This window comes from Leucopleurus acutus (assembly GCF_964270905.1).
Source record: "Leucopleurus acutus genome assembly, chromosome: 11".
Classification (NCBI taxonomy): Eukaryota; Metazoa; Chordata; class Mammalia; order Artiodactyla; family Delphinidae; genus Leucopleurus; species Leucopleurus acutus.
In genome coordinates, this window is record NC_139152.1 from 100,805,562 (window position 1) to 100,818,674 (window position 13,113).

The window sequence follows — 13,113 nt, forward strand, 5'->3', positions numbered from 1 at the left end:
CGAGCCGGTTCACAAATCGGGTAGGAGTCCAACAGCTCCTCCCACTCTCCGACAGGGTACTCCCCTCAAATACAAAGCAAACTGGCTTAGTCCGGTGACAAAGCCCCAAATGGAGAGGAGATAAAGTTTCTGGCTGTGCACACCGGAGCGCCGTAACCCTACTGTATGGAGCCCGTCGGCCCCCAGAATGTCGATTCCTTGATCCAGCTGCCAAGCGCTGGGGTAGCCGGTGTCGTTTCAGGGAACTGTGGACGGCAGATCCTCAGGGTAAGTGGTCCCGCCAGCTTCCAGGGCCTTACCCGGAAGTTCCCCGACTGGGCGGCTGGCCACGAGCAGCAGGGCTCCTAGATGGCTCCCCCAAATCTGTCACCGAGTTCAAGCTCGTACTGCTCGCTGTGGGACAGGCCGATAATCGAGAGGTGCGTTGTTGGGACAGGGAATAACGACATGATTCAGAAAGGCAGCAGACCAAGAAGATGGTGGGCTCGTGCCGCAAAGACCCATCTTGCCTGACTTAGAATTCAGGCTCCTTTTATACGAAAAGGGGAGGGGGTAAAGTGAAACACTTCCTGGTTCCCGTCAGCCCCCAGAGGGGATGTGTTCATTTCTTCCTCCTGCAGTCCTTCACAGGTGGGCCTGGGCAGGAGGTTTCCTGTGAGCTAAACAGAGGTATTTTAGCTTAATGCTCATTACCTGGGAGGCAGGGTTCCCAGAGATGGGCCACTATGTATAATTTAAGCTTACAGGCAACATCCCTTTAGCGATGAACTTGTAATAGAACACAAAGGTTCTTCCCTATGACAGTGCGAGGTGACACGTTCACAGGTGCTGGGCTTGGGAGGTGACATTTTTGGGGCCCTTATTCTGCCCACCTCACTGCCTCAGTGACAAAGGAATCCTTTGTTTACAGAGAGGTTTTTACAAATCAGTGAGAAAAGGGTGAACAGCCCCTTAGAAAAATGGACAAAGGGTCCAAACAGGCATTTTACAACAAGAAGCAGCACAGATGAACAAAATATGTTTCAAGATCGCTCAGCCTCTCCAATCATCGAGAAGGTGCAGAAGCAGCACTGAGACCCCTTTTCTCCCATCAAATAGCAATGATTCATGGTCCCTACTGTGGGCCCTTGAATAACACGGGTTTGAACTGCGTGGGTCCGCTTACACGCGGGTGTTTTTCAGGAGTAAATACTATAGCCCTGCACCATCTGTGTGGGCTGAAGCTGTGCGCACAGAACTGCAGGTAGGAGCAACCGGAGGGCCGACTGGAGGAAACGCTCAGATTTTCGACTGTGTGGCGGGTCGGTGACCCCACATACCGCATTGTTCAGGGGTCAGCCGTTTATACGTGCATCCTTTATGTCCCAGGCCTTCCTTCTCTGGGACTTTATCCTGTAGAAGTTATATTTGTGTGAAAGTATTGTCCCCAGAGAAGTTTATTGCTGCTTTTATAATCACACACAATTTTAAACAAGTTAAATATCTCACGGTCAACACTGATTAAACCAATTACCCTGTAACCATATGGTGGGACAGTGTGAAATTAGAGGGGAGATTGTCCAGGGAGGTGGTACTCATTGTTAAGATTTGTAAAAAACTTACAAAACTTGAAAATAATTATAGATTTATGGGAGTTGCAGAGAAAGGTATGGGAAAGTCCCATGTGCCCTCAGTATTATGTTTTTAAATGTGTATGAGCTGCATGTATTTTTCGTGTGTATCGCATAATGTATGTATAAAGATAAAGTAAATGTATTTAAGTAAATTGAAGAACAGTAATATGGGGAAATAGTTGTGATACATGACTAAGTAAACAAGGTAGGATTTCATTCATTCTGTTTTAAAAAGCCAAGAAGACTTCATCTATCTCCTAAACACCTGAGTGTCTGTGTTTGTCTTTGCATACACGCACCCTGCAAGGCTCCGCCCCAGTGTGGCAGTGGCTGTCTGCCCCGCGTGGGCCGCACCAGCTAGGGCTCTGGTACCCACGGCGGCAACAAACGGGCTTGTTTATTTCATGCCATGAAGTCCGAGGTCCAAGGTTGGGCTGGCAGCTCTCAAACCTGCTGGAGACCCGCGCTCTCCCCATCTCCGCCGCCAGCCCCCACCCCACTGCCCTTCTCCAGGGAGGCTTTAGTTTTAACTCGTGTTTATTTCTCTTGGGGGCAGGATGGCTGAGACACCTCTCGGCCTCATATGTGTGTTCCGGGCCAGAAGAAGGGGAAAGCTAAGGGCCAGGGGTGTGCCAGCTAAGCGTTTCTCCTTTGTCTCTTTCTGACCGGCCCCGGGTCCCGCGGCCGCCCCTGGCTGGGCGTCGAGAGGAGGAAGGGGGGGCGTGGGTGGGGTCGCTCCACTGACGAGTGTGCTGGCAAGTTACTCTGTTTCCGTCTCTTTTCCAGATCTACTCTGATGAACACAGACTTTATAGTGAAACCATGAAGTCTTTTAGCAAAATTATATTTCTCTTCTCTGTAATTCTGTATTCCATCTTTAGACAGAATGGTACCAGAGGAGAACTTCCCAACGGGCGTTTCATGGTCCGTCTTTTAGTCCGAGGGCAGAGGCTGCGGGGAGCCTCACCAGCTCCCATAGTCGATGCCCGAGGCTCTGTGCTGACGCCCTTGGGGCTGTGGGTCCCTCAGTGAGGCCCGTTCGCAGGGAGGCTGAATGCCCTGCTTGTGTGCGGGTCGTGGGCTTGCACGGCGCTATTCATTCCTTCCAGACACGCCCTCGGGACCCTGCGGTGGCCGGAGTTGCTCCCTCGGGCGTGGGTTTGAGGAGCTGGCCTTCTTCCTGGGTCAGTGGGGGGCTCCTGGGAAAGCCGAGGAGAAGCTAATTTGTTTTCCTTTCTTTCTGAATAGCATCCAGCATGTGTATGGCGCCCAGCACCCCCCATTTGATCCACTGTTACATGGCACGTAAGTGACGCCTCAGATCTCGCAAGGCTGTTCTCATCTAGGCCAGGTTTTGGGGGGCTGTGGCGACCCCCCCAGCTCCTTGGAATTCTGAGGGGGAGGAAAGTGGCCTTTCACTCAGCCAACACACATCAAGCAGTTGCTTTGTGTGAGGCGCTGCTGGCCTTGCATAGCCCATCCTCGGAGGAGGGCAGACGTGGAAGCCACGGCCCAAGGTGGGCAGCCTGTGCGGGGTCTCGGGCTGCCCGTGGGCCAGGGCGGGGCTGGCAAGTCTTTGTGAGCTTAGATCGGGAGAACACACCAAAAGCAGCAACAGCAAAAGGACAAATTGGACGTCATCAAAATTAAAACCTTTTGTGCTTCAAAGGACACACCATCAAAAAAGTAGAAAACCTGCAAGAGAAGTCTTTTGCAAACCACGTAGCTGATAAGGGGTAGTTGACTGTCCCTGCTCTCTGCCCACCGCCTGCAGCTTGCTTGCCCGTGTCTGGGCTCCTCCAGCAGGGGCGGGTGTGGGGCAGGGGTGGCCCTGGAGGACCACACGTGTCGGATGAGCTCCCGACACTCGGTGGGGCCAGTGTTGTGTGTCGTCATGCTGTGGGCATCCTTGAAGTTGTCCCGTGGCCAGATCCACCTGCCAAGGGCCTGTGTCCCGCGAACAGTCTCTCCTGACCCCACCGCCAGCTGCTGCCGTGAGAGGTCTGCCAGGGTGTCGGGCCGAGAGAGTCTGTGGGGCAGGGCTGGGCACTATCGCTGGGCAGTGCTGTGTGTCCTTGTGCGTTGGTCTGTGGGGCGAACGCTCGGCGAGACCCCCAGAAGACCTCCTCCTTCCCTGTCACTGCATCCTGTGAGCTCGTCTCATTCTGGATGTCTCCGCGTCGTGCCTGCTTTCTCACCTCACTCGGCTCGCCTGTGTGCCTTTTCACCTGGGCCCCGCCCGGCCGGGGTGGCCGCGCCCCGCCCCCCGAGGCGCAAGTAAGAGCTGCCTTTGCTTTGCAGCTTGCTCGGGGCCCCGCCCAGGGTGCCCACCACGCCGGCGAGGGCCAAGCGCGGCAGCACCTTCCAGGAGTTTGAGCGCAACACCAGCGACGCCTGGGATGCCGGCGAGGATGACGACGAGCTCCTGGCCATGGCGGCCGAGAGCCTGAACACCGCGGTCGTCATGGAGACGGCCAACCGGGTCCTGCGCAACCACAGCCAGCGGCAGGGGTGCCACAAGCCGCCGGGGGCTCTGGGGCCCGAGCAGAAGCCAAAGCCTTCGGTGGAGCCTCCTTTGGTCCCGAGTGGTGACCTCCGGCTGGTGAAGTCTGTCAGCGAGAGCCACACGTCCTGTCCCGCAGGTGGGAGGGGAGGGCTGCAGAGATGGGGCCCATCTCCAGAAAGCGGGGCTGGAGGCTGCTCACCGGGGTGGGGAGGGCCCCATCCTCCCATACAGCAAGGGTCCCCGCCCTGGGGCTCCTAGACCCGAGCGGCAGCGGGCCTTCTGGGCAGCAGAGGCAGCGCACTTTCTCTGGTCCTCCTGGCCGAGTGCGTCTCCCCTGCAGATGGAGTGGCCGGCTGGGAGCTTTCGTGGGCTGCTTGGGGGACCCCGCCCTTGTCAGGACGCCCTGGCTGCTCCCGGGGGTGTTTCCAGGCCAGCGGCCGGGCCAGCTGCCCGTTCCGGGGCTGGACCTCCCTCGGCCGCTTCTGACGATTCCCTGCAGGACACAGAGGCGTGGGCTCAGGGTCTGTAGGGGTGGGTCTCTGCTCCGCCCCTAAACTCCGCCAGGGTAAGCTCACGTCTGCACCTCGTATCCACGTGCCTGGCACCGCCTTCCTCACTTCTGCTCGTTTTGTGTTGGAGGGGCTGAGATAGAAAACAGCGCAGTTGTTAAATGAGCATCTGCGATGGGTGAGACACTGTCCTCTGGGCTCGGGCTGCCCCAGGGGACAAGCTGAATGGAAGTCCTTGCCCCGTGGAGTGTCCGTTCTGGCGAGGGGGACAGACAGCAGCCTACACACGATGTGTGAGGAGGCACGAGGGCTCGAAGGTGACAGGTGCCAGGGGTCAGAACGGAGGTGGGAAGCGGTCCCCAGAGCAGGGTGGGGTCTGGGCTATGGTCCTAAATCGGGCAGTCAGGGCACCTCCCAGGGGAGGCAGCAGTATTAAGGAGGTGGGGAGGTGATTGTGGGGGTCTGGGGTCAGGGGGGCCAGCAGTGCAGCTGCACACCCTCTAATCCCTCTCCCTAGGGTCTCCTGGGGGTTAGGGTGCTCGCCCCGTGCTTACAGATAAGAAAGTGAGATCATCACCGTAGCCTAAGGTTACCTGCTGGTAGTTGCAGAATTAGGTTTCATACTTAGGTCTAGTTTTCAAAAACGCTTTCCAGAAATTAACTTCTAAAATTTTACAGTCTTCTTAGGTGTGAATTATTTCATTTGATCCGTTTTTGTATTGGAACGTGAACCATTTTTCTTTAAAATAGGGTGAACTTTGAAGTATTAGAGCTTAAATACGGAAGGACATCCAGTTAGGGCTTTTACAGGTTGATGGAACGTTCCTGTGACTCGTGACGGGCACTCTGACCACCTCCTGTGCGCCCGAGCCGGGTAGGCGTCCCCAGGCACCGAGTTCCTCCTGCTGTGGGCTCTGCAGCTGATGCTGCGACCCTGCGAGCCGCAGAGGCGGGACCACGTCCAGGTCCTCTTTGTTCTTCCTGGGTGTCCTGGGCAGTTACGGAGATGCTGGTGATGTAACCCGAGCTGTCCTCAGGGCCTGCTGCCCATGGGGCGTGGCAGCCACGCCCGTCCCCGCACAGGGATGCGCTGCCCGGGGCCGGGGCCTCTGCCTTGGGTGAGAGACCTTTGAGGTCCATTTGACTTTACTGCTCCTGTGAGCAGCGCTTTGGAATTCTGAATGTCCTGGAACGTTCCACCGCGGGGCATGGTGCAGTTAGAGTGTGGCTGTGTCTCTGCCAGCGTTTGTGCCACTGCCCGTCCCAATCGTGAGCCCCCACGGGGAGCAGATGTCACCCTGTGCGGTGTCCGCAGGGCCTCCCTGCTGCCGTCGGCTTTGCCCTTCAGCCCTGGGGAGATGGCGGCCTCAAAGCTCAGTGGTGGTGGAGTGTGGGCTCGTAGACTGGCTTCCCCGGGCCTTCACTTCACCTTCTGGCTGTCTATTTCTTAATGAATGTCTGAGACATCTGTTGCCTTTGTACCTGAAGTCAGAGGCACTTTGCTTGATTTCGGGTACCACTGGGTTAATGGCAAAGCGTGTCATTGGCTGGGTAGGGCTCAGCGGGCATTGGCCAGGCGAGGGCTGTCCCCATAGCTGACCGTGACCCAGCCGCGAGCGGGTCTCGTATGGACACCAATGGGTGGCGGTTAAAGCACACTCTCGGGGGCCCTGGAGGTGGGGCGTTGACGTGTTTTCCACTCGCGGTGACGGGAGGCCTGGCTGTAGACCTGACTGTTTCCTTGGGGGCCGCTGCTGCTGCTTTACCTTCCAGATCCCACCAGCCCCGCCTTCGAATGGGGCTCAGGGGCAAGTGGGGCCATTAGGGTCTGAATAAAGTCACACGGAGCAACTCTGCGATCGCAGATAGATAAAAGCGAGCACGTTTGCTCCGCGCTGCCGCGGGCCCCGCCCCTGCTGCGGCGCCTCCTGCAGACTCGCGGGGGCCACTGGGAAGAGCAGGTCCCCGGGAGGGAGGGGAGCTCTGAGTCCCGCCACCTCTGCCTTCCCCTCAGCACTCCAGCCTGTCCTCGCAGAACCCCGAAGCGGGAGGTGCTCTCAGCGCTGCGCCACGTTTGCAGGCTTTTCTGGAAGTGTAACTGGGCCAGACTCTGCCCGGAGGCCTGGGCCATCGTGCTCCTCGGTGCCCTGCGGGCCCCCTTGGGAGCCTTGCCCGTGTGTTTGCTGTAAAGCATGGCAGCTCCCTTCTGACAGCTGCTGCCGGAGGCCAGCCTTAGCATTTTCGCTTCACGTTGTTTGCTCCTTGCCCCATTTCCCGGAGCTTAGTTTTTACTGTACTTTTTTTTTTTTAAATTAATTAATTAATTTATTTATGGCTGTGTTGGGTCTTCGTTTCTGTGCGAGGGCTTTCTCTAGTTGTGGCAAGCGGGGGCCACTCTTCATCGCGGTGCGCGGGCCTCTCACTACCGCGGCCTCTCTTGTTGCGGAGCACAGGCTCCAGATGCACAGGCTCAGTAGTTGTGGCTCACGGGCCTAGTTGCTCCGCAGCATGTGGGATCCTCCCAGACCAGGGCTCGAACCCGTGTCCCCTGCATTGGCAGGCAGATTCTCAACCACTGCGCCACCGGGGAAGCCCCGTTTTTTTTTTTTTTTTAAGTAAATTAATTTTTGGCTGCGTTGGGTCTTCGTTGCTGCACGTGGGCTTTCTCTAGCCGCGGCGGACGGGGGCTACTCTTTGTTGCGGTGCGCGGGCTTCTCATTGTGGTGTCTTCTCTTGTTGCGGAGCATGGGCTCTAGGTGCTTGGGCTTCAGCAGTTGTAGCACGTAGGCTCAGTAGTTTCGGCTTGCAGGCTCAGTAGTTGTGGCACGCAGGCTCAGTAGTTGTGGCTCATGGGCGTAGTTGCTCTATGGCATGTGGGACCTTCCTGGACCAGGGCTTGAAGCCGTGTCCCCTGCATTGGCAGGTGGATTCTTAAATACTGCGCCACCAGGGAAGCCCTTTACTTTAAATTTCAGTTTTGGAAGATGCGATTGCTCAATGCAATCTGGGCCCGGGGGTCTACAGCCTTTCAGGGCCTCTTGCTTGTGGGTCCCGTGCTGGTCCCTGGAGGCTCTTTGTCAAGTGACCTGAGGGCCCTCTGCTCTTTCCTTTGCCTGTCCCCAGTCCTGGGTGCTGGGTGCCGCGCAGTGTCACTTCAGGCCCTCTTGTGGGTCCTTGTGGGCAGCCCTTCAGTCTGTCTCAGGTCAGTGGTGCCTGGGTGAGGGCTGGGCAAGCTTGCACTCTGGTGGCCCCTCGTCTCCACCTGCAGTGGGGGATCTAGCTTCTTCTGCTTTCTCTGGGTGACGGTCCTTGCCTGACCTCCCTCCTGGGGCTCGGGGAGACCTGGGATGTTCAGACAGTCCTCAGCACCTCCATGGGCTTCATGCTCCCTTCACGTGTGCCTTGGTGGCTTCCCTCCATGCCAGGCCCGGGTGACCCGTGCAGGCATCCTCCCCCCTGCCCTGCACCAGCATATCCTCGGGGCGCGTCACCCAGGCAGGCCCAGACCGTTGGCAGCCCTGACAGACCTGGTCTATGGTTGTGTGGTTGTCAGTGTCTTGCTTTTCGTGGGGTGCGTCTGTTTCACTGGGGAACACCCCTCCACCAGGAGGGCCGGCACGCTCCATGGGTGTGAGCTAGGTTCATTTTATCCCTCAAGAAACCAGGTCCTCGCTGCTCGGTGATGGCAGATCCACGGAGGGAGAGCAGTGAGGCATGTGTGAGGCCTCCTTAGTGGTGGGCGTGGGTGTGGGTGTGTCCGGAGCCTCACCTCTGTTCTCTCCCGCTCCCTCTGCAGGAAGCGCCAGTGATGCCGTCCCTCTGCAGAGATCCCAGTCTCTCCCGCACTCGGCGACCGTGGCACTGGGTGGGGTGCCCGAGCCCAGTACCCTCAGCAGCTCAGCCTTAAGTGAAAGAGAGGCCTCCCGGCTGGACAAGTTCAAACAGCTCCTCGCTGGCCCCAACACAGACCTCGGTGAGTCCCCTGTGGGCGAGGCCACGCCGCTGTGCCTCGTTTCTAAAGGGGGTGCAGCTCTGAAGGCCAGTCTGCTGCCATTTAACGTACTTGCTCCCCGTGTAATTCACCTGGTGAGAGGTTGATCTGTTGTGTTTCATGCCAGTAGGTCACTAAGACGAGAGACGTTTGTCCTGAAAGTTTACTGTCAACGTGTTTATTAATGTGCTTCCTCTGCAATTCGATCAGCATTTTCTGATCTGTTTTCCTTAATGCCCAGTTGCACTCTTCTGGCTTCTTAGCACTGCCTTGGGGAGCTCTGCAGGGCCGGCCAGGTGGACGTCCTTGTCCTTCATAGTGGTCGTGGGGCCGGCGATCCGGGCCGGTGATGGACGTCCTGACCGTGGCTGACTTTGTACCTTCCTGCAGGGGCCCAGTGGGTCTGCGTAGAGTGTGAGCACTGCAGGGGGCAGGGGGCAAGACAGGTCTTGGGTGGAGGGGCCAGCAGGGGACAGGACAGTCACAGGCGTGGTTCTCATGGGTCATGATACCCGCTTGGACGCTCTGCAGCCAGGCTGAGGCGTGCTTGCTTTCAAGTTCTGCTGGAATTCCACTCAGATCTGTGTTCTTCTATTTATGGATCTCATCCCTGTTGAGTGCCACTCTGCACTGGGCGTTCTGCCCGATGCCGGAGCTTTCGGGAGGGTGGAGGTGGCTGTAGTCCCTCTTGGTTGCGCTCCGCGGGCTGGGCGCCACGGCGGGCAGTGCCCCGCGTGGCCAGCAGGTGGCGCGTGAGGCCCGCGGAGGGAGGCGGCCGCGGCCCAGGACGAGCCTGCGGAAGCCGAAGCCGCGGGCCTGGTTCGTGAGGCCGGAGGAGGGCGTCCTTGGAAAGATCCTGCAGCTCGGAAGGAGCTGCTCCAGCCCGGGTGCCGTTCTCACCGTGGGTGTTTTCTTCTTAGTTTTGTTCAGTTTTTGCCTGCAGAGTCGCATGGCACAGAGATTTGGGCCGGCTGTCTTTGGTAGGTGCAGAGGGAAGATGAGCCCTTTCCCTTCCTCAGCTCGCCTCTCCCCCTTTGCCCGGTTCCAGGTGTCATCTTCCAGAGATGGTCCGCGCACATGTTGTGTTAAACTTTTGATTTCGACGTGATTTCAAATTTACGGAAAAGTTGCAAGAACAGCACGAGCGCCCCCGTACGCTCCTTGCCCAGATTCACCGGTTGTTTACGTTTTGCCCCATTGCATTCTGTGTGTGTGCGCTTACGTGCAGACATGCTGTTCCTGAACCGTTTGAACCATCTGCCCCGCGAGACTTCATTATTTCCTAAGAACAAAGACACCCTCTCGATGTTGTCATGATATCGCTGTCAAAGTCAGGAAATTAAACATCCACGCGGCACTGCTCTCTAACGCACGGCCCACGTTCACATCTTGACGCTTGTCCCAGTAGCACCCATGATACCTTTCTTCCTCGTCCAGAACCCACTGCGGGATCACGCGTGGCGTTCAGTTGCCACGTCTCTCGTCTTGTTAGCTGGAGTGATGCTCCGGCCTCGCCTTGTGGTCTTGGAAGAGCGTAGGCCCTTCGGAGTGTCTTGTTTCACGTTCCCCTGGTGAGATTTGGGCCGGCTGTTTTTGGTAGGAACAGCACTTAATTGCTTTGCCTTCTTGGTCGTCGTAGCAGGAGGCCAGGGTGCTGGTTTGTCCTGAGGTCGATGAAGCCAGCTCTGATCCCTGCTTCAGGGGGTGTCTGCCAGTTCTTCCCCCCAAAAAGTTACTCTTGTTCCTTTGGTGATTCAGAGGTGATGTGTAGGGAGGTCCTTGGGTCTGTGTGTCGCTACATACACTTTTTTCTTTCCTCTCCATACGAATGGTAACGCTGTTCTGCTCACCTTTTAGATTTAACCATGTATTCCCCGATAGTACTAGGGAGAGGCTGTGGCCCCTGTGTGGGGTCGGCAGTGAGCCCGTCTGTCTGCGGCCGCCACTTCGCTGCCCCTCCCGAGGGGCCCTTAGGGTTTTCCTGACTTGCTCTCATTACAGACGCAAGAGCTGTTCTTCCGACAGAAGAAGAACACCTGTTCCTCACCCTGACCTGACATTCCTGGAGCATCCCTGGCCGTGGGGAGCTCGGGGAGGGAGAGCTTGGGGGCCTCGGTGCGTGGAAGTCTCATGCTCCGAGCCCGATGGAAGGGGACCGTGCGTGAGGAGCGGAGTGCTGCGCGTGGGCAGCGAGGGTGGGGCTCCCGGGGCAGCTGCCCGCGTGGCTTCCTCTGCACGTGCCCTGGAGCGAGCCTCGTAGCCTCCAGGCCTCAGCCTGCACGTTCACCTGCAGGTACAGCGGTGGCAGCACAGGTGTCCCCCGCTTTACACCGCCTCGCTTTCACGGAAGCCCTACTCAGTACCTGTTTCCCTAACGGAAGGAAACCCGGAGAGGGTTTTTTTGCTTTCATGAAAAAAAGTGAAAAGCAAAAATTGCGTCTTCACTTCACGCCGTTTCAGCTTATGTAAGATTTCATAGAAACACTCTACTTTCGGATAGTGGGGGGAACCTGTACAGATTTTGCTGATGATATTGATACATGTGAAGTTTTTGGGAGAGTGGCCAGCACTCAATAAACACTCAGAAAAGGTTAGTTATTTTACTTCTTCTGATTATTTTCATTTGCACTGGCCCGTTTATTCTCTACTTGATTTTTATGACATTGACATATGTGGCCACTTTATAGATATTTTCTTGGTTACATTCAGCAGCTTCTAATGGTAGGTGGCAAGGAGATAGCTCGTGAAAACAAGATTGCCTGATGGGAACGGCAGTTCTGGGTCAGGTTCTGAGCCCCCAGTTAGAATCTTCTAGTGGACTTTGTCATTGGAGTAACTTTTGAAAATAAAATCGTACTTAAAAATAAAGCTTTCAAGGCTTGTGGGAAAGTGAGTACATATGGATAGATTGAAAGGTTAAAAGAAAATCAGATTCTTTTGTTCGGTTGTGGGATTATGGTTTTTTTCTTTCTTTAGAATTCTATGTGAGTATCAACTCTAACACCAAAAAGCGAAAACCAAAGCTTTCAAAGTGAATTACTGGATTTGTATTTAGTGGCAAGAGAAAACACAGCCGGCAAATTGCCTGTTTTTATAAGGCAATTAAGATAGCTCCGGAAGACAGTGGGATGTATTATCTTCACATTACGTGAAAGATGCAAGTGGCAAATATTTGCTAATGTTGAAGAAGAAAATCACTGACATGAGCAGCACCTGCCCGCAGAAGCAGTTCTACCTGCAGAATGTCGCTCCGCCCGTCAGAGTGCTGTTCTTCTTTGCTCAGCTTGTGCTCCCTTACAGGGATGAGAGTAGCAAATAGAACTTAACAGCTCACTCTGCTCTTAGCGTTGACTCAATATTTACTTGTGCAAAGGCTGCCTGCTTTGAAGCCCAAGAAAATGACACTTGGAGGCTTTCGTGGTGACCACGTGTGTCTGAACCGGCATGTGAGTTGGCCGTCGGCTAAACATGTGCAGCCCAAGGCCTGCCGAGTGACCACCTGGTGGCAGCCGGGCTCTGAGGTCGTCCGTGTGTGACACGCAGCCCTGGTGCCGGACATTCAGACACGAGCACAGAGGGAGTGAGGCCAGGTGCAAGGTCACGGTCCAGTTACCCCGTGAGCACCCGGGCTGGGCTTTAAGACGGAGAGTGTGCCGGGAGACGGCTATGGGGAGGAGAGGGTTTTTTTCGGGGAGGGGGGGGAGGGTGATATGGAGTTGTTCACTCAGGAAGCAAGGGTTTGAGTTCGGTGCCCCTTCCGGGCCCGGGGCTGGAGGACAGCCCTGCCTGCAAGGGGCCCTGATGGCAGGAAGGGGAGGCAGTGCAGCCTGGGAGCCAGTGTGATAGGTGACTCAGCCTCCTGTCTCATCAGCCATCACGGGGGAGTTGGGACTCTCCTGCAGGGTCCTTGTGACGTCGGAGGTGGTTGACGTCAGGTGCCCACGTAGTTCTTCATTCGGCCAGTGTTTGTAGAGCACCTGCTGTTGCTGTAGGTGCTGGGGGTGTACCAGGAACAGACCCCAGCGTCCCTGCGCTCAGGAGCTGACGTTGAGTGTCGGGGACAGACAGACAGATGCACGCAGTCAGCACTCCAGGAACCGGCCGAAGGTAGTAGGCGCAGTGGAGAGAAAAACAGAGGTGTGGGGTAAAGGCTGGAGCTTCCCAGGGAGGGGCCAGGGGTGCAGAGGTCTTGCCCTGGGATGGGGCTTCGGGAATGGACAGGGCCTGGTAGGGTAGGGGAGGGAAGGGGAGGGGAGGAGGGAGACCGGCAGGGCAGCGAGGGGCAGGTCTGGAGGGCTGAGAAGGCCAGGAGGAGGCCCCCAGCTTTCTCTCTGTGCAAAGCCTCTGGCAGGGCTGGAACCAGGGGAGCGGAACAAGGCCACGCAGCAGTGGGGAGGTGCAGGGATGTGGGGACGGGGAGGAAATTAGGGGGGTCGACTGGGGGAGGGGAAGCTGGTGGCCCAGGGAGAAGGGGCCACCAGGACTGTGTCAGCT

General features: G+C 56.7%; 1 protein-coding gene across 1 annotated transcript in view; it reads left to right on the plus strand.

Moving 5' to 3' along the window:
• The window catches only part of TBC1D22A (TBC1 domain family member 22A), a 314,915-nt gene that overhangs the window by 25,556 nt on the left and 276,246 nt on the right, over positions 1-13,113 (plus strand). Inside the window, exons 2-4 of the mRNA XM_082851042.1 lie at positions 2,862-2,918; positions 3,915-4,255; positions 8,425-8,601. Coding sequence (XP_082707168.1) covers positions 2,862-2,918; positions 3,915-4,255; positions 8,425-8,601 — 575 coding nt within the window. The remainder of the gene's footprint in view (positions 1-2,861; positions 2,919-3,914; positions 4,256-8,424; positions 8,602-13,113) is intronic.